Source organism: Myxine glutinosa, chromosome 4 (genome assembly GCF_964187855.1).
Source record: "Myxine glutinosa chromosome 4, kmMyxGlut1.1, whole genome shotgun sequence".
Classification (NCBI taxonomy): Eukaryota; Metazoa; Chordata; class Myxini; order Myxiniformes; family Myxinidae; genus Myxine; species Myxine glutinosa.
The window spans coordinates 22582407-22603986 of record NC_136264.1 but is presented as its reverse complement, the minus strand read 5'-3'; the positions used below and the strand labels follow the sequence as shown (position 1 = coordinate 22603986).

Sequence of the window (21580 nt, the reverse complement as noted above, 5' to 3'; positions counted from 1 at the left end):
AAGGGTGGAACCAGCCTCACATGTCTGCCCACATCCCAGGTGTTCTGGCTAGGTGTCGACCCTGTCAGCAAGGGTGGTCCCTCTCCCCGTTCTCTCATTAACTCCAGCTCCTTGAATTTAATTTCTTGCTGAAGCTCCATGTCACGTTCGTTTAATTCCCTTTCCGCTTTTCTCTCCTCTGCTTCGAGGTCCCTTGCAGCTCTCCTCTCCTCTGCTTTTCTTCCTTCTAACCTTTCCTGGAGTTCTCGTTCCACTCTCCTTTCCTCTGCTTGTTTCTCTTCTCTCCTCTCTTCTGCTTTCCTTTCTTCTTCTGCTCTTTCCTTTTCTGCTTTCCTTTCTTCTTCTGCTCTTTCCTTTTCTGCTTTCCTTTCTTCTTCTGCTAACCTTTCCTGGAGTTCTCGTTCCACTCTCCTTTCCTCTGCTTGTTTCTCTTCTCTCCTCTCTTCTGCTTTCCTTTCTTCTTCTGCTCTTTCCTTTTCTGCTTTCCTTTCTTCTTCTTTGATCCGTTCCTGGCTCCGTAATTGCAACTCCAGTTTCCGGAGCTCAACGTCTTCTGGTTCTTCGGGTAGCCACTGCCAGGCTAACTCGTCCCATGTTCCTAATCCCACCATAGACTGTATCACCGTGGTCTGCAACTCTGCCTTCCTCAAATTAGTTCGGACCTCCAAGTTAAAATGTTTGGCCAATTTCAAGAGGTCCGACTTTAGTAACGCTCGGAACTGTGCCTCACTCGGGGTTACCGCAAAGTTCTGTGCCACAAACGCCATGGTGCCTATCGTTAACACCTGTTAACCTTCACCCAAGACTTTACCCCAATTTCCCCAAAAATTTACCAATTAATACTTAATTAATAAATTTTAATTAATAAAAATATTATTTTATTATTTTATACAATTTTAGATCCCGGACGTAGACCCAATTGCGAATCCGCAAATCGTAATTTGGACGAGCCCCCAATTCTGTTATGTGGTCCTCCCGGTGACTACCTGGTCTCGGTGACCCCCGGACCGTGAGAGGAACTCCGCCAGAAAGATCTATTAATTTATGCTCTTTCGTAGCGCATAAATCTGAATTCCAATCAATAAGAAACCCCACACCAAGGATCCGGAATAATCAATGATATATTCCCCGAGCAATCAACAACCATCCACAATCAGCAATCAATAGTACAAAGATGTAAACTCATCTATAATAACTCTAAGATGGCCATCTTATACATTCCTCACGCGAGCCCCACTCCCGACTCCCTCCATGGTCAATGTCTCTCTCAATGTCTCCGTACTCCGGTAGTTCGATCTCCGCACGTGGGCGGTTGAACGGACCCTTCCTGACGTGCTTTCACCGGGCACGTCCCGTACCGGGAACAACGGCTGCAGCGCGCACCTCCTGGCCAAGCAACGCGGGTAAAGTAAAGCAGGCAAAGCAACACGCGGCTTGCCCAGCGCGCGCGGCCCAAGGTGCGACCTGTACGCGGCCTTGTAGATGGTGAGGCGAACTGTGCCAGCTGCTTGGTTCCGTGCACGAACCCACGGCGACTGGACGTGTCAAAGGGTAGTTACACGTCCCGGTAACTCCTCTCGCCAGACGGGCTTTTAAACGCCAATTCTGTTACGTTGCTCAATCGATACCGCTCGCGTCCGAGCTCGGCGAGGAAGAAAAAGAATCGTCGCGTCTCCAGGACCTCGTGTCTTTTCTTCTTCCGTTTCCGGTCTCCTTTTTCTCAGAAGGGCTCCTGACCCTTTAATCACAACAACCTTTAATCGACTACACATGGATAAGCAAAGCCCTGAATAGTAATTCACATACATTCACATAAATATGTAACACTTTCCCTTCGCTCTCCCCTCCCTCTCCTACCTCCCTCCATCATCCCTCCCTCCCCCCAGGCAATGCCGGTACTCATGCTAGTACCCCACATTACAAAGCTTTGTTTTTCTTGGCACATCACCTGCAAATGCTGCTACCTGTACCATCACCTGCAAATGCTGTTAATGATTGATTGTAAATTATCAAAAATAACCAAAACCTTCATCTTTGCTATCAAGGAAAGCATTAAGTAAAGTGATGTTGAAAGGTATTTGCTTCATATTTTTAATTAGAAACATCCTGTGATCCAAAGATTTGCTTTGAGCTGGATATATAGTCACGTGAAAAAGTAAGTACACCCCATGTAAAGTATTGACTTTTTCAACATATTTCAACATACAGCTATTTGATCTTCATTTCAACAATATTGACAGATAAAGGTGATATAATATAACAAATATCATGAAACATTTACATTTTGTAGTCCATTGTATAATTTAAATAAACATAAATGCAAATTTCGCATGTGGAAAAAGTAAGTACACCCTTGGCTCTAATAGGTGGTATTGTCCCCTTTGGTAGAAACAACCTCAAGTAGGCGTTTCTTATAACTGTCTACCAGTCTCTGACATCGACTGGGAGAAATTTTTGCCCACTCCTCCATGCAGAATTCTTTCAGCTGTGCGATGTTTGAGGGGTTTCTTGCATGCACAGCTCGTTTCAAATCCTCCCACAACATCTCGATGGGATTTAGATCCGGGCTTTGACTTGGCCATTCCAGAACCCTCCATTTCTTTCTTTTCAGCCATTCCTTGGTGGATTTACTGGTATGTTTAGGGTCATTGTCATGTTGCAAGGTCCACCTTCGGTTGAGCTTCAACTTTCCGACAGATGGCCTCACATTATCCTCAAGCACCCTCTGGTACAATGAAGAATTCATTGTGGATTCTATGATGGTGAGCTGCCCAGGCCCTGATACAGCAAAGCTGCCCCAAACCATAATATTTCCACCACCATGCTTTATAGTTGGTATCAGGTTCTTGTGGTCAAATGCTGTCTTTGGTTTTCGCCAAACATGTCTTCTGGTACTGTGGCCAAATAGCTCTACCTTTGACTCATCTGTCCAGAGCACATTGTTCCAGAAGTGCTGGTCTTTGCCGAGGTGTTCATTGGCAAACTTTAGTCTTGCCCTGATGTTCTTTCTGGACAGCAAAGGTTTCCTCCTGGCACACCTCCCATGTAGATCAAATTTGTGCAGCCTCTTTCTAACGGTAGACTCGTACACTTTGACATCAACAGTGGCAAGAGCTACCTGGAGGTCCAGTGATGACATTCTGGGGTTCTTAGAGACTTCTTTCAGCATCTTGCGGTCTGCTCTTGGGCTGAACTTGCTGGGTCGGCCTGGCCTGAACAAGTTGGCAGTTGTTTGGAATCTTCTCCACTTGTAGATGATCTTCCGGACAGTTGAATGATTGATTTCAAATTGTTTGAAGATCTTTTTAAATCCCTTCCCAGACTCGTAGGCATCTATAACCTTCTTTCTGAAGGCCTCAGAGAGCTCTTTTGATCTCGGCATGGTGACGCTGCACACTTCAACAACAAAGAGCAAACCAAACTAAATGTCTGAGGTTTAAATAAGGCAGGTTCCTCCAAGATCCTCTCTCACGATGTTCTAATCATTTGCACCTGAGCTGGCACCTGATTCTAATTTTAGGTATTTGAAGTAGTGATAAATGTAGGGGTGTACTTGCTTTTTCCACATGCGAAATTTGCATTTGTGTTTATTTAAATTATACAATGGACGACAAAATGTAAATGTTTCATGATATGTGTTATATTATATCATCTTTATTTATCAATATTGTTGAAATGAAGATCAAATAGCTGTATGTTGAAATATGTTGAAAAAGTCAAAACTTTACATGGGGTGTGGTTTACATGGTGAAGGGACGAGCACGAGCCAAGGTTGAGGAGGCGAAACAATCGTCACAACCCATGGGAGTGGGCCCGAGGAAACAGCGAAGGAGCCGAGCAGGTGAAGCCAGGAGCAGAGCCGGGACCATGCAGAGGGCAGGCAGGAGCGAAGAGACGAGCACGAGGCCAAGGTTGAGGAGGCAAAGCGGCAAATGCAGCGGCAAACGACCGCCATCACCGCCGCTGCAAACAATGGGCACAACCCACGAGAGCGGGCCCGAGGAAACAGCGAAGGAGCCGAGCAGGTGAAGCCAGGAGCAGCAGAGCAGAGCCGGGACCATGCAGAGGGCAGACTCAATGGCCAAAAATCCGCCACGACCACCAGAAAAGCAAGATACGGACAATGGTCCAGTCAGAGAAGCGGCGAGCAAGTGACGTCAGCGTCCTCTCACGACCGGACCGGAAGCGGTTTTTTGATGTCGTTGAAGATTTGCATCTTGAAGGGGTCGAAGGAAACGAAAGAAGGGGTCGAAAGAAGGGGTCGAAGACGGTCCATGGGAGGGAGGAGGGTTGCCTCCCAAAATAGGTATAGTTCAGATTTGCATCTTTTTCAGATTTTTCATGATGATTACACCTGAGGCCAAAAACACGTGTCCAAGACTTGTACTTAAGATGCTGCTCTTGAAAACCTCCCTGTTGTGGTTTTTAGCTCACCTGGAACACAGTTCCATGGAGCTTATGCGATGGCGCGTCGTCAGTCCGTAAACACTTTCAACTTATTCTCCAAAACCGTTGATGGGATTGTGACCAAACTTGGCACAAATTATATTTATGTTGCAACTCAAGTTTGCTCACAGCATTTAAAAAATTGGGATCTAAGGGGGTCTACCGGGGGTCACAGTGGATCCAAGTTTGACCCCCCCAAAATAGGAATTTGCTTTTTCCTCTGAAACTACAAACACTATTTCCTTCACCACCCGTGACGTACCAAAGTTTGTTCACAGCATCAAAATAATGGGGCCCTTGGGAGTGTACGGAGGCTGCAGGGTTGACCCCCCAAAATACGTATTTGTTTTCTACTCAGAAACTACACATACCATTCCGATTAAACTTGACTACAACTTTCCGTTCATCACCCGTGATGTACCAACGTTTATTCCCGGCATTTAACAAATCGGGGTCGAAGACGGTCCATGGGAGGGGGGAGGGTTGCCCCCCAAAATAGGTATTTGCTTTCTTCTCAGAAACTACACACACAATTTCGATGAAACTTCACCACAACCTTCAACACCCATGATGTACCAACGTTTGTTCATGGCATTTTAAAAAATCAGGCATGTGTGGGGGGTTGGACCTCCTAAAATAGGTATTTGCTCTCTTCTCCGAAACGAAAAAACAATTTTGATGAAACGTGATGACAACTTTCATCACTCATGATGTACTAATATTTGTTCAGGGCATTAGAAAAATCAGGGTCTAAGGAGGTATATTGAGGAGGGGGGGGGGGGGGGAGGAATGGGGAGATTTGCCCCCCAAAATAGGTATTTGTTTGTTTGTTTGCTTAAAGTCTTGTGATTAGGTTAGTATGATTCTACACACTGACCTTTCTTCCAGCAAGCATTGAAATTGTGTGATACTGTTTTTAAAAGCTTTGGTCAGTACAGTATACTGCTTTATTCTCACAGGTGAGCAACCAGGGGTATTGCCCCTATTTTTATCTTTCGCGATTACAGTAGAGATTGCCTGAGCAGTGATAGTTCAGGTGCAATGTGTTATTATTAACAAGCAAGTAATAATTTTGTGTTTAATTTACAGAAGCCACAGCTTTAGCGACAACTTTAACGACTCCTGGAACTTCCACAACAAGCGTCTTTGTGCTGTCAACCACTTTGTGTATTGCTGTGCTTTTGTAGCAGATTTAGAACATTGTTGTAAAAAATAGGATTTACCTTTTTTAAACCTGAATGTTTTTTCAGTAAAATTAACAAGAATTGAGCTCCTCACCTCGTCAATTTTATCTGCTTAATGCAAAATCAATTTATTATACTGGAGAAACCAAGCCGTTAGGTTTCAAAAGAATGCAAAAAACACCGAAATGCAAGCAAGTTTCAAGTTTCCCCTTCCCTGTTCCTCTTCCTGTCTGTGTCCTTTATCCCTCTATAATTTATTTTCACCTACTTCGCACTATTTCCACTAGGAAGGCAGATGCCAAATCAAAACAAGAAAGGGCAATGGACCTCACTTCAAAACCAGTGGATGGACCAAATAAAACAAAACGACATAATCTCCTGCTTAGTGCACCCAAACTGCCCTGCTAAGCAAGGCTCGGCAAACCGCAAATCCACCCCACTGGCCCCACCCCTCCTAGAAATGCGCACCCGCATGGCATGCGATTCAACTGCGAAGGGCACCAGTGTCGCCCAACAAGATGCCTGGACATGCAGTTCATGTGGACACCCTTGACCGTTTGTGTGCCACATCTATTTCGGCAGAGGTACCACTACTGCATATAAATTTCAGTCAAGACGAAAATCTGTGCAGTGGAAGTAGGATTCTCTGCTGGAGGTACATTTATTTATGTTTCAGCATCTGCTAATATTCATACAATGAACGTTCTGCTGTCAGCTCCATCTTGTATGAAACCGTGGTGGCTCCTTGTTATTGGTATTTTCTGTGCAGCTTTAAAATTCTGCTTCTATTCCACAGCCGGCTGTTGAACCTCCTCTTTGAATGTAAAACAGAAATCTATGCCAGACTCGTGATGTCTCAGATCAGTCAAGCAGGTGGTGTGGACAGAGTAGTTGGTAATGACAGGGAAATAACAGGACAGAATGGAATAGCTGCACCATGGAGATGAAACAGAAGATGGTCTACAAGATGATGAGGCCCAGCAAACTGTCACGACTCGCGGCACATATCTTCTCTGGGCCAGAGACTTCCACTCCTGAGCTATTTCATACTGCCAGTGGTGTGACACTCTGCTTAACGCGCAGTGAAACCAACTCCTCACTCACTCACTCTTCTCCACTCTCTGGCTTTGTGCCCAACAAACTCACTCGCCAACTCAACCACACTCTCTCGGGAACCACTTCAGTCACGTATCTCTGTTCACGGAGCTTTCTGTTTAACTCTGCAATGTGCCCCGCACTCCAGTGCGAGTGTGTGCCTGTATGAGTGTAGTTAACACTTTAAATTTTGGCGGATTTTGTTTTCTGTAATTTCGGGCTATCTATATCTGTTTATTCGATATTTATGACTTGACAAGTGACTTTCGTGCTGGGATGGAAATAGTGCTTGGGGTGAGTTTCCGCCCTGTAGATTCGAGCTGCAATGTGGAATTTGTCCTTGTTGCTGGCGAGTGATCATCGACTCTTCGTGAAGGACACTTTGAGATATTTGACGTTCATCAACAAATACAAACAGATGGGACACCCAATTTAACATTCATTTGAGGGATGTTGCCACAACGATGTGAGGTTGGCCTGACAGAAGGGAAGGGGGCACAATCCCCGGGTCAAAAACCAACCTCCTGGCATGCACTTCGATCATCATAGGTGGAGAAAATTCTGATTTACTCACAAAAAGCCCGGTGCTGTTTCTCGTCACAACCCAGCACTACTCTCAGCCAAAAATCTCCCCCTGGAACATCAAACAACACGTGCTCAGCCGTCGGATCCGAAACCATCCGGCCATTATGCACAACATTCCCTCAATCATACATGACACGGTGCTACTTTATACTCCATCATGTTTTTCAATGAATACCACGAGTATATTTACCGTTCGGATCGCCCCACACGCGGTGCCGTGTGCAAACATTCACAGCATCATGGCCAACACTCTTCACTCTCAACCGTGTCGCCCCACAATCCCCCGCAGCTTATGTAATGTCCGCTCCCAATTCCCGTGGCCCATTAACTCTCACGGGATGACGCTACTTTCCGGTGCAGAATATTGGCGTTTTTTAATCACCCAGTTAAATATAGCCCCCTTTTCCTCCAGTATTCCTAACAGAAGCATTTTCCCCTTGTCCTCCCCATCCAGTATTTCCCCCTCATCTCAAAATATTTCAAACAGAAGTCGAGCAGGCCAAATGTGAGGGTTCATTTTCAAAACATTGAGTTTTAAAAATATCCTTCACAAAGTTTAATGATTTTTTCATGCTGTTGCATCGTCAGGAGGAACGACAAACTCTACAACTGAAACAACAACTCAGCAAGCGTCCTCAGCAAACAACACCTCCACAACAACTGACCCCGTATCTACAAGCTCTACAGCCACAGGTAAAACAAGCGGTGTATCTAAATCGACAGCAGGTATTTTAATGAAATGATTCTTCAAGCAATCCTTACTATAACTTGCACACCGTGTGTGTGTGTGTGTGTGTGTGTGTGTGTGTGTGTGTGTGTGTGTGTGTGTGTGTGTGTGTGTGTGTGTGTGTGTGTGTGTGTGTCGGCTTCTCCCCCATACAGTTCTGGCCTGATTACACACAGACTTGCGACATATGATCAGCATGACTCCGATTAGTGCAAAGGGGTGTTTTATCTTTGCTGGTGGTCTTGGGTAGAGGAAGGAGGAGGGAGGACGCAAATTCTCACTGTAATTGTGTATTGTGTAGACAATTTGTGTATTGTGTATTGTGTAGACCCACCCTTCCTCCCCCTTCCCATGTCTCCTACCGCCAAGCCATCTCCCTCCCACAGATCTCCCGATGTCCCTGCTCTCCCACAGATCTCCCGATGGTCTGAGAGGGTCATTAACCAGTGTGGCAGCTACATTCAAGTGTAAGGTGTACACAGAGGGAGCTGCAGTTGGAGGAAATGTTGAGTTGGATGTTGGAGATGGCGTGAAGTGGAAGGTGTGAAAACATTTTGCTACCCAGGAGACGTGCTGAATGGAGAAGGTGGATCAGATTCGGCAACGGTTGCTCGAGTGAGAAGTTTCGGGAACTGAGTGGCATGCTGATGAGGAGGGGAGTGTCGTTGAAGCTGAAGGGAAAGGTGTATGCTGCATGTGTGAGAAGTGTTATGATTTATGGGAGCGAGACATGGGTAATGAATGTACAGCAGCAACGAAGGCTGGAAAGGGTGGAAATGCAAATGGTTCGGTGGATGTGTGGAGTATCGTTGAGAGAGAGGAAGACAAATGATGAATTGCGAAAGATGATGGGAATAGAGCCTGCGATGGATGCTGTGAAGAGAAACAGGTTGAGATGGTTGGGTCATGTGTTGAGGAAGGATGAAAGTGACTGGTTGAGAAGAGTGATGGAAATGAATGGAGAAGGAAGTAGAGGACGGGGAAGACCGAGAAAGACTTGGCTAAAGGTGGTGGTAGAAGAATTGCGGGCAAGGGGGCTAACAAGAGGAGATGCAGAAAGTACGGCAAAATGGAGAAGATTGACATGGGGCCCACAAGGCTAACCCCCGCTCTAGCAGGTAAAATGACCTTAAAATGCCCATTGTTGTTGTTGTTGCTGTTGACGTTGTATACCAACACCTATCCACTCATTAACTTCTTTGGCAGCTTCAGATTGGTTATGATAAAGGATTGAGTTCCAGTGAACATCAGCAAGAAATGAATGCAAGGCATCCCAGCCTTGCTATTTTGTCAGACAGTTTAATGGACAGGATGAACGACAGTTGATGGTGAAAACAAAGGCACTGTCACACTGTGGTAACGCCACAAAGCCAAATAGTTGACTGATAAACAAGGACATCAAAAAGTCAAAAGTAGGCAAAAGTAAAAGGCTCAAAGTGAGGATTGCCTGACACAAGGGAAGGGGGCACAATCCCCGGGTCAAAAAACAACCTCCTGGCACGCACTTCGATCATCATAGGTGGAGAAAATTCTGATTTACTCACAGAAACCCCGTGCTGTTTCTCGTCACAACCCAGCACTACTCTCGTCCAAAAATCTCCCCCTGGAACATCAAACAACACGTGCTCAGCCGTCGGATCCGAAACCATCCGGCCATTATGCACAACATTCCCTCAATCATACATGACACGGTGCTACTTTATACTCCATCATGTTTTTCAATGAATACCACGAGTATATTTACCGTTCGGATCGCCCCACATGCGGTGCCGTGTGCAAACATTCACAGCATCATGGCCAACACTCTTCACTCTCAACCGTGTCGCCCCACAATCCCCCGCAGCTTATGTAATGTCTGCTCCCAATTCCCGTGGCCCATTAACTCTCACGGGATGACGCTACTTTCCGGTGCAGAATATTGGCGTTTTTTAATCACCCAGTTAAATATAGCCCCCTTTTCCTCCAGTATTCCTAACAGAAGCATTTTCCCCTTGTCCTCCCCATCCAGTATTTCCCCCTCATCTCAAAATATTTCAAACAGAAGTCGAGCAGGCCAAATGTGAGGATTCATTTTCAAAACATTGAGTTTTAAAAATATCCTCACAAAGTTTAATGATTTTTTCATGCTGTTGCATCGTCAGGAGGAACGACAAGCTCTACAACTGAAACAACAACTCAGCAAGCGTCCTCAGCAAACAACACCTCCACAACAACTGACCCCGTATCTACAAGCTCTACAGCCACAGGTAAAACAAGCGGTGTATCTAAATCGACAGCAGGTATTTTAATGAAATGATTCTTCAAGCAATCCTTACTATAACTTGCACACCGGGTGTGTGTGTGTGTGTGTGTGTGTGTGTGTGTGTGTGTGTGTGTGTGTGTGTGTGTGTGTGTGTGTGTGTGTGTGTGTGTGTGTGTGTGTGTGTGTGTGTGTGTGTGTGTGTGTGTGTGTGTGTGTGTGTGTGTGTGTGTGTGTGTGTGTGTGTCGGCTTGTCCCCCATACAGTTCTGGCCTGATTACACACAGACTTGCTACATATGATCAGCATGACTCCAATTAGTGCAAAGGGGTGTTTTATCTTTGCTGGTGGTCTTGGGTAGAGGAAGGGGGAGGGAGGACGCAAATTCTCACTGGTATTGTGTATTGTGTAGACAATTTGTGTATTGTGTATTGTGTAGACCCACCCCTCCTCCCCCTTCCCATGTCTCCTACCGCCAAGCCATCTCCCTCCCACAGATCTCCCGATGTTTCTGCTCTCAAATGTTGTGCTTGTGTGCTTCCCCTTCTCCCCCCATCTTGTCTACCGCTCCCCTTATTATATGTTTTATGTGTCCCTTTTTTTGTGATTCATGTTAGCTCTTTCACGAGCCTCGATCTTGTATACAAAAAAAATAAAAATAAGAATAAGAATCCTGACCTTCCATGCTGATATAATCAGAATTTCCCAGATAATTTTTGCAGAACAATCCCTAGGATTTGAACACAAAAACATAAAAGAGATACCTCTTATCAGGAACTCGATCGGGAATTTGAGTCGGAGCTGAAATGATCCGAGTAAGGTCATGCGACATGGAAAGGTTAAATGCACTGACACCCAGATCATCTGTGCTGTTAGAGTGAACTAACCATTCTTTCTGCTGAACATTAAAGTCAGCAAAGACCATAATATCAGCAGTTGGGTATCAAGCCAACGCCATATCAATACTATCATTGACAGCATGAAAATAGCACAATTGGGTGATGATGGAGAGTGATACAAAAATATAGGTAGCCAGTGGAATGCAAATGTGCTAGGCGAAAGCACATAAACTCTTGGGTTGCGTCACTTCAAAACAAAAAATAGTGCCTCTATCCCCATTTTGGTAGACTGCCGACTAAGGCTAACGAGCTCAACCCGCACAGGTTTGAAATCAGAGTTGTCCTCCTAGGCAGATTGCTGATCAAGGCTTACGAGTACCACCTACCCGGGTTTGAGATCAGAATTGTCCCTCTCCTTGGCAGCTTATACGAGCCTCGACGAAGTATACAAAAAAAATTGCCAATCAAGACTTACGAGTACCACCCAGCCGGTTGTGTAAACAGAGTTGTCCCTCTCCGAGTCAGATTGCCAATCAAGGCTTACGAGTACCACCCACCCAAGTTTGTAATCAAAGTTGTTTCTCTCCTGGGCAGATCTCCATTCAAGGCTTACAAGTAGCACCGACCATGGTTTGAGATCAGAGTTGCTGCTCTCATAGGCAGATAACCATTCAAGGCTAACGGGCTCAGCCCGTCCAGAGCACCTGGTTTTAAGGTGCCGGGAACTCGCCTACATTCTTTGCCTTTAGTGAGATACAGAGTCGGCACGAGAAGCCAGTCAGTCGAATTTTGCTAGGCGAGGCCATTTGAGGCGCCGTGTTATATTTGCGATATTTCTGAGGAGATGGAGATGCTCAATCAACCAACCCAATCCCAGCACATTCCCCAACCCATTATGACCCCAATGTTGTGGTTTTCGTCCTTTGTAACGTCCTTAAAAACAGTAACTTTCCAGTTTGGAATGATTTTCAATTTTGTTTGATTGCAGGCAGGAAGAAGGAGTCAAAATATTATCTCGCTCTTCTTTGTGCATTTGCCGTCAGGACAAATTCAGAGCCAGATTACGGCAAAATTGCATACTTGTTTTCCTGTTCATGTTCCGGTTTGTGTTCAAAATATAACATTCAATTTACAGAAGTTGTTCCTCGATCATAAACCAATCAGATGAACAGACAGACAAACGGACGGACATGAACCTTGAACCAATTGCATAACCCGCTTCACGTGAGTGGGGTAATGACACTTCCTGCTTGTGACTTCCTAACAACAAATGGCACAGAAGTTGGAGAGGCCACATTAAAAGCAAAAAAACAAATTGAAGAAACCAAATCATCATTCAGTAAGTAGCTGCATTATGCACAAAAGTAATGGTGGTCCCCTGATGTCGAATACCTCGTGACATTACAGCCACATTGAGGTTCCACTGTGCTATTTGAAAACATTGATTTTGCTCTTTAACCTGTCACATATACAGTACCACCAGACAAGATGTTTACCATAAATTTGTTCGGGGGCCAGAGAACACTGAAGTGAAACACAAAATATTTCTCTTTCGGATGCTTCGACACCAAACATAACTGGTGATCACGAGCTTCGATCTTCAATAAACAAGGAACTTACAGCAACATATACAACTGATGGTGCCAATTTCACATTTTCTTTGGAAACGAGGAATGGGGAAGGCTTTCCACTAGATGTTGGAACATTGCTGCGGGGATTTGCTTTCATTCAGCCACAAGAGCATTAGTGAGGTCGGGCACTGATGTTGGGTGATTAGGCCTGGCTCACAGTCAGCGTTCCAATTCATCCCAAAGGTGTTCGATGGGGGTTGAGGTCAGGACTCTGTGCAGGCCAGTCAAGTTCTTCCACACCGATCTCGACAAACCATTTCTGTATGGACTTCGCTTTGTGCACAGGGGCATTGTCATGCTGAAACAGGAAAGGGCCTTCCCCAAATTTTTGCCACAAAATTGGAAGCACACAATCGTCTAGAATGTCATTGTATGCTATCGCATTAATATTCCCTTCACTGGAACTAAGGGGTCCAGCCTGAACCATGAAAAAACAACCCCAGACCATTATTCCTCCTCCACCAAACTTTACAGTTGGCACTATGCATTCGGGCAGGTTGCGTTCTCCTGGCATCCACCAAACCCAGATTCGTCTGTCGCACTGCCAGATGGTGGAGTGTGATTCATCACTCCAGAAATCGCGTTTCCACTACTGCAGAGTCCAATGGCGGCGAGCATTATACACTATACAGTCACGTGAAAAAGTAAGTACACCCCAAATAAAGTTTTGACTTTTTCAACATATTTCATCATTCAGCTATTTGATCTTCATTTCAACAATATTAATAGATAAAGGTGATATAATATCACAAATATCATGAAACATTTACATTTTGTAGTCCATGGTATAATTTAAATAAACATACATGCAAATTTCGCATGTGGAAAAAGTAAGTACACCCTTGGCTCTAATAGGTGGCATTGCCCCCTTTGGCAGAAACAACCTCAAGTAGGCGTTTCTTATAACTGTCGACCAGTCTCTGACATCGACTGGGAGAAATTTTTGCCCACTCCTCCATGCAGAATTATTTCAGCTGTGCGATGTTTGAGGGGTTTCTTGCATGCACAGCTCGTTCCAAATCCCCCCACAACATCTCGATGGGATTTAGATCCGGGCTTTGACTTGGCCATTCCAGAACCTTCCATTTCTTTCTTTTCAGCCATTACTTGGTTGATTTACTGGTATGTTTAGGGTCATTGTCATGTTGCAAGGTCCACCTTCGATTGAGCTTCAACTTTCCGACAGATGGCCTCACATTATCCTCAAGCACCCTCTGGTACAATGAAGAATTCATAGTGGATTCTATGATGGTGAGCTGCCCAGGCCATAATATTTCCACCACCATGCTTTACAGTTGGTATCAGGTTCGTGTGGTCAAATGCTGTCTTTGGTTTTTGCCAAACATGTCTTCTGGTACTGTGGTCAAATAGCTCTGCCTTTGACTCATCTGTCCAGAGCACATTGTTCCAGAAGTGCTGGTCTTTGCCGAGGTGTTCATTGGGAAACTTTAGTCTTGCCCTGATGTTCTTTCTCGACAGCAAAGGTTTCCTCCTCGCACATCTCCCATGTAGATCAAATTTGTACAGCCTCTTTCTCATGGTAGACTCGTGCACTTTGACATCAACAGTGGCAAGAGCTACCTGTAGGTCCCGTGATGACATTCCGGGGTTCTTAGAGACTTCTTTCAGCATCTTGCGGTCTGCTCTCTGGCTGAACTTGCTGAGGCGGCCTGGCCTGAACATGTTGGCAGTTGTTTGGAATCTTCTCCACTTGCAGATGATCTTCCGGACAGTCGAATGATTGATTTCAAATTGTTTGGAGATCTTTTTAAATCCCTTCCAGACTCGTAGGCATCAATAACCTTCTATCTGAAGGCCTCAGAGAGCTCTTTTGATCTAGGCATGGTGACGCCGCACACTTTTTTTTTTTTTTTTTGTATACAAGATCGAGGCTCGTGAAAGAGCTAACATTAATCACACAAAAAGACAAACCGACACACAAAACACAAAAAACAAGGGGAGCGGCAGACAAGATGGGGAGAGAGGGGGAAGGACACAAAAGAGAGGGGGAAGAGGGGGAAGGACACAAACACAACATTTGAGAGCAGGGACATCGGGAGGACTTGGGGGGAGGTGGGAGAGGATTAAAACATATGAACACTGCAAGGACTCTGGGGTGAATTACCGGGGGTAGAAAAGATCAAGGTTTTCGATGGGGGACGATAAGAGATGGTGGTGAACAGCTGTTTTAAAGACCTGGAGGGAGGAGTGGGATTGAAGGGAGTGGGGGAGTTTGTTCCAGAGGCGGGAGAAAAGGGGAATGAAAGAGTGAAGGTGAGCAGAGAGCCTAGACTTTGGCAGTTTAACCATAAGAGGGTTGCAGGCAGATCTAGTGCGACCTGAAGGAATATTGGGGGGACAGAGTACAGAGACAGCTGGGGGAGCAAGGCCGGAGAGGAGTCGGTAGAAGACAGAAAGACCACCAACCTGCCTGCGGTGAGTGAGTGAAAGGCCCTCGGCGTTGACTACATCGCAGGAGATTCCAATGATTCTGAAAGCTTTGGCCTCAACAGCGTGAAGCCGAGCAAGGTGTGAGGCAGGAGCACCAGCCCAGAGGGGGGAACAGTATTCCATTGAGCTGCGGATGAAAGCCTTGTATGTGGTGAGGAGCTCAGGTGTGCCAAGGAAGGACTTCGCACGACGGAGGATGCCCAGTCGGCGACTGGCTTTGGAGGCCAGCTTGGAAATGTGGTTTTCCCAAGAAAGATCATGGCAGATAGTGAGACACAAAAGCTTGAGCGACAGAACTTCTTGGAGAGGATTGTTGAGAAAGTAGATGGGAGGGTTGCCCAGTCGGTCCTTTCGGAGAGACATTGTAAGAGTGTGAGATTTGTCAGGATTGAAAGACATGTTCCACTTGTTTGACCAGTCTGTGATTTTGTCCAGGTCTGCAGAGAGTGAGGAGGCTGCAGACTGCCGATCTGAGGGATGAGGAATGGAGCGACAGAGAGTAGAGTCGTCAGCAAAGAGATAGAGAGGATTTTCAAGAGAGTCAGAGAGATCATTGATGAAGACCAGAAAAAGCACAGGGCCCAGAACACTATCTTGGGGAACTCCAGCCTGAACAGGAAGAGGAGATGAGAGAAACCCGTTCAGGGCCACACGTTGACTACGACCAGAGAGGAAGTCCGCCAGCCATGCATGGAGATTTCCATGGATACCAAAGGAGGAGAGTTTGGAGAGCAGAGCAGGGTGCCAGACCGTATCGAAGGCACGTGAAATGTCAAGGGAGACAGCTCTAATTTCCTGTTTGGCGTTGAGGACCTCCATCCATTGTTGAGAAAGCAGAAGCAGCATGTCCAGAGTAGAGTGACCAGGTCTGAAACCAAATTGATGATCAGAGATCAAGCCATTGGAGAAGAGGAAAGATTTAATATCTGAAGCAATGATGGATTCCATGACTTTGCTGATAATTGGGAGAAGGCTGATTGGTCTGTAGTTGCTGGGATCTGTTTTTGCACCTTTTTTGTGCAAAGCGGTGATGTTGGCTGATTTCCAAGCAGATGGCAGATGACCTGGAGCAAAAGAGAGGGTGAAGAGAACAGAAAGAGGGAGTGAAAGAGCAGAAGAACATGATTTTAGGACCCGTGGGCTGATGCCGTCAGGACCAGTTGCAGAATCAGAGTCGAGGGTTGACAGAAACTTTTCCACCTTGTCAGGAGGAAAGGACACAGAGTCCAGGAACAGCTGGGTACGACTGGGTACGGTGGGTACAGAGAGGGATGGGTTTGGGACACAAGATTTAGAGGCAAACACAGAGTTGAGGCATTCAGCTTTTTCACGTGCGGAGTCAGCCGTTAAGCCGTTTGAGGTGAGGGAGGGGATGGAGGGGGAACAAACACCAGAAACAGATTTGACCAGACGCCACCAGGATTTGGAAGAGGGAGACAGATAAGAGAGTTCGGTCTTGAGAATGGTGAGATATTGTTTCCTGGCTCTCCTGAGGGTGGACACACACTTGTTTCGGGCTTTGTGAAAGGAAATGAGATTTCCTTCCGTTGGATTTGCTTTCCAGGAGACGAAAGCAAGTTGTTTCAGGGCAACAGCCTCACCACAAGATTCCGTGTACCATGGACGGGAGGAAGGGTATGACAACTGAAGACGAGATGGTATAAATCTGTGCATGAGAGAGAGCAATTTACTTTGAAAGAATTCCCAGGATGAGTTGATGTCAGAGGCGGTAGAGATGGGAGACCAGTCCAGATGATTGATGGCTGCTTGAAGACCGTGCCAGTTGGCCTGAGTGAAATGCCAGACTCGTCGACGCTGAGGAGGCTCTCTGAGAATGGTCAGAGAGATGTCCACTTTGACAAGCACATGATCAGATGAGCCGATTGGAGCAGAAGAAGAGCAGCAGACATTTTCAGGGAAGTTTGTCATAACCAAATCCAGAAGAGAAGATGCTCCGTTGACTGAGATCCGGGTCGGGAAATTGACAGATTGTGTCAGTCCCAGTGAGCTTCAACAACAAAGAGCAAACCAAACTAAATGTCTGAGGTTTAAAGAAGACAGGTTCCTCCAAGATCCTCTCTGACGATGTTGTAATCATTTGCACCTGAGCTGGTGCACCTGATTCTAATTTTAGGTATTTGAAGTCGTGATAAATGTAGGGGTGTACTTACTTATTTCCTAATGCGGAATTTGCATTTATGTTTATTTAAATTATACAATGGACTACAAAATGTAAATATTTCATGATCTATATTATAAGAGCCGTAGATGATTCTGTCTGTCTGTCTGTTGGGTGTCTGTCCGGGGTGTGGCTTACTCGGTTTGCAGAGTAGCTCCACCCATAGCTCCACCCATTCTGGGAGTGGCTTCATATAATTATAAACAAATATCTACCATCTATCTATAATTCCAGCAATCTGTGTGTGTGTGTGTGTGTGTGTGTGTGTGTATGTGTGTATGTGTGTATGTCTGTGTGTTTGTCTGTGACCGCTGTTTCTCGACAACTACCGGTCCGATATACTTGAAACTTGCCAGGTATATTGCTGGGGACCCGAGGATGTGCCTTTTCAAGGTTTCATATTAATCGGAGAAGTACTTACCGAGCTATGTCCAAAAAACGCTTCAACCAATCAGAGAGCAGCGAGCTATCACGTGTGCCGAACGTGGCGAACAGACTCTGCCTCGGACGGCACATTTGAGAGCGTATTCATTTATTTCACGTTGGAAAACTATGTTGCCGTTAAACTATGTTTTAAAACTAATTAAAACTAATGCGATTCATCGTAACTGCGATTTGCGACCTTCCGGACAGTGAAGACTGCACTTCCGGCAGCCAATCACAGAACGCTTTGTTGCGTAGGCGTGGCCGATGTGAGAGCGAGCCGAGCCTAGCGTGTGCGCCATTACGGTTCATAATTCGATTTCTTCCGGAGAAAATAATAATTTCTCGATTTCTTATGCGCATTATTTCTCCCAATTCAGTCAGAGCGAAGGGCGGAAGCGAAGAGCGTTGTTTTTTTTGTTTACGGGCGTACGGGCGTACGGGCGGGGTAGAGCGTACGGGTAGCGTTTTTTTTTTTTTGGCAAGGAACGGGCACCCACGTACGGGCAATGCCCTAGTTTTATTAACTCGCATAGCTTTGAGGCCTGTTTTGTAGGCCCGTGGTGTCTTGCTCTCTCTCCCAGTTTTATTTCAAATCAAATTCGATATATCATTTCATTTTTCACAGTCGCTAACATAGTTTTAGACTCGGTTGAAAAAAAACTGGAAGAAAATCTGATGAAAGTTGCCGTTTATAGAACGAAATGAATTCTCAAACGCCCGTAACTTCAAGGCCATTGAGTCTCTCTCACGCCTTTATATCCAATCTAACTCACCATATGATTTCATTTTTATCAATGGTTTCAGACTCGGTGCCAGCAATAATTGAGAACATTCCACACACGTGGGAAAATGCAGAGATATATTTTTTAAAATCGCGTCATGGTGTATCATACACCGCCCAACATGACACCGACGGCAACGTGTCAATATATATTAAAAATTCGCTTTTGCTTTTCCGTTAGGATATATTACTTTTTCGTTTGATGACAGTCGTCACAAAAACGTCAACAATGATGCCGACATATATTTCTTCGTTTTTATTTCATTCAACATTAGCCGGAAGTAAAATATGTTTCAGGAAATTACCGAGAGATATTTCTTCGTTTTTTTTATTAGTTATGTGCGCATACACTTTAAATAGGTTTATTTGAAATCTTTAATTTTCCACAAACATTCCACACACGCGGGAAAATGCAGATATATTTTTTAAAATCGCGTCATGGTGTATCATACACCGCCCAACATGACACCGACGGCAATGTGTCGATATATATAAAAAATTCGCTTTTGCTTTTCCGTTAAGATATATTACTTTTTCGTTTGATGACAGTCGTCACAAAAACGTCAACAATGATGCCGACATATATTTCTTCGTTTTTATTTCATTCAACATTATTAGCCGGAACTGAAATATGTTTCAGGAAATTACCGAGAGATATTTCTTCGTTTTTTTTATTAGTTATGTGCGCATACACTTTAAATAGGTTTATTTGAAATCTTTAATTTTCCACAATATAATTTACTTGCCATTTATCATTTTATGATTACGAGACACTTCCTCTTGAGGATCGCGACAATTCATGCGCTGCGTGGAAACTTCTATTTCCAAAATGAATGAGACGATCGATGAAGAACGCAGACTTTTTTTTGTATGCTGAATCGAGGCTCGTGAAAGAGCTAACATTTATTTCACAAACAAACAAACCAGACAAACAAAATATACAAAAAGAGGGAGCGGAAGACAAGATGGGGAGAGAAGGGGAAGCACACAACCACAACATTTGAGAGCAGGGAGAAGTGTGGGAGGGAGAGGGCTTGGGGGCAGGAGGCGTGGGAGGGGGGAGGGGAAGGGGGGACTTGAACAGGATGCAGCAAGAAAACGAATGAGATGGGCGAACGAGTCCATCGACGAACGTCAATGCAAACTTGCAGGGTCACCCGTGGGAATCCCATGGGCATGGATGTGTGTGACATTTCGACATATTGATTTAGATGCTGCACATTCATTTTTACAAAATGGTTACTGGCAAGTCATCAGATCCAGAAATGGTGTCGTAGACACAATTTATTTACGCGCAAGCAAGAAAGCAAGACGGCCCGATTTCCGATTCCGACGGGCGAGACGGGCCGATGGGCGAGACGGGCCGATGGGCGAGACGGGCCGATGGGCGAGACGGGCCGACGGGCGAGACGGGCCGATTTGGAGCAAGAAAAAGAATGAGACGGGAGAAAAACGAGAGAAACGAGACGGGGAAAGCCGATTGGAGAGGCGAGTGAGGAGCGATTGGAGAGGCGAGTGAGGAGCGATTGGAGAGGCGAGTGAGGAGCGATTGGAGAGGCGAGTGAGGAGCGATTGGAGAGGCGAGTGAGGAGCGATTGGAGAGGCGAGTGAGGAGCGATTGGAGAGGCGAGTGAGGAGCGATTGGAGAGGCGAGTGAGGGGCGATTGGAGAGGCGTGTGAGGAGCGATTGGAGATGCGAGTGAGGAGCGATTGGAGAGGCGAGTGAGGAGCGTTTGGAGAGGCGAGTGAGGAGCGATTGGAGAGGCGGGTGAGGAGCGATTGGAGAGGCGAGTGAGGAGCGATTGGAGAGGCGAGTGAGGAGCGATTGGAGAGGCGAGTGAGGAGCGATTGGAGATGCGATTGGAGAGGCGAGTGAGGGATTGGAGAGGAGAGGGATTGGAGAGGAGAGGAATGTGAGGGATTGGAGAGGAGAGGAGTGCTAGGTGGAGAGAGGAGAGTGTCAGGTGGAGAGAGGAGAGTGTCAGGTGGAGAGGAGTGAGGGGTCACATATTATGTGAAATAAATAAATTGTGTTCATTACACCATTTTGTGTGTGTGTGTGTGTGTGTGTGTGTGTGTGTGTGTGTGTGTGTGTGTGTATGTATGTATATGTATGTATATGTGTGTATGTGTGTGCATGTGTGTGTGTGTCTGTCTGTGTGTGTGTATGTGTATATGTGTATGTGTCTGTGTGTGTATATGCGTATGTGTGTGCATGTGTGTGTATACATATGTGTATGTGTATATGTGTGTATGTGTATATGCATGTGTTGGTGTACATTGTGTGTGTGTGTGTGTGTGTGTGTGTGTGTGTGTGTGTGTGTGTGTGTGTGTGTGTGTGTGTAAGTGTGTTTGCGTGTGTGTGTATATATGTGTATGTGTATATGTGTATGTGTGTCGGTGTACGTGTGCGTGTGTGTGTGTGTGTGTGTGTGTGTGTGTGTGTGTGTGTGTGTGTGTGTGTGTGTGTGTGTGTGTTTGTGTGGGTGTGTGAATAAGAGAGAGACCGAATTGTGAGATACAGAAATGAAAAAAGGAGGTGTGTGTGTGTGTGTGTTATTGTGAAACTGCATGTGCAGGTGCAGCATCTAACTCAATATGTCGAAATGTCACACACGTCCATGCCCGTGGGATTCCCACGGGTGACCCCACTATATTTCTTCGTTTTTATTTCATTCAACATTATTATCCGGAAGTAAAGGTTCACATGTTCATTTCACGTGTGCAAAAACAAACTCCATTTCACGTGTGCATGGACATGAAACACAGACGGGAAATTGCTTCGATATATTTCGGTCGAAGCAATTATACACCGCCCAAATAAAATACTTCACCGATACACCGAGCGAATTGCAGCGAATTTCACCGAGTTTCAGGAAATTACCCAGAGATATTTCTTCGTTTTTATTTCATTAGTTACTAGCAGAAGTACTCAGCGTTGCCGGGCGGGGGAGGGGGGAAGGGCACGTACACTTTAAACATGTATATACATGTGGG

At 45.5% G+C, this 21580-nt stretch overlaps 2 protein-coding genes across 3 annotated transcripts in view; both read left to right on the top strand.

Annotated features, from left to right (window-relative positions):
• Positions 1–11463, top strand: part of LOC137426059 (uncharacterized) — a 121665-nt gene extending 110202 nt beyond the window's left edge. For both annotated transcript variants that reach the window (XM_078775520.1, XM_078775519.1), the window contains 2 exons: positions 7899–8003; positions 10179–11463. In XM_078775520.1, the coding sequence (XP_078631646.1) occupies positions 7899–8003; positions 10179–10325 (252 nt within the window). In that variant the 3' untranslated portion in view covers positions 10326–11463. The remainder of the gene's footprint in view (positions 1–7898; positions 8004–10178) is intronic.
• Positions 1–21580, top strand: part of LOC137425815 (uncharacterized) — a 1363480-nt gene that overhangs the window by 1094797 nt on the left and 247103 nt on the right. The gene's annotated exons all lie outside the window — the stretch shown is intronic.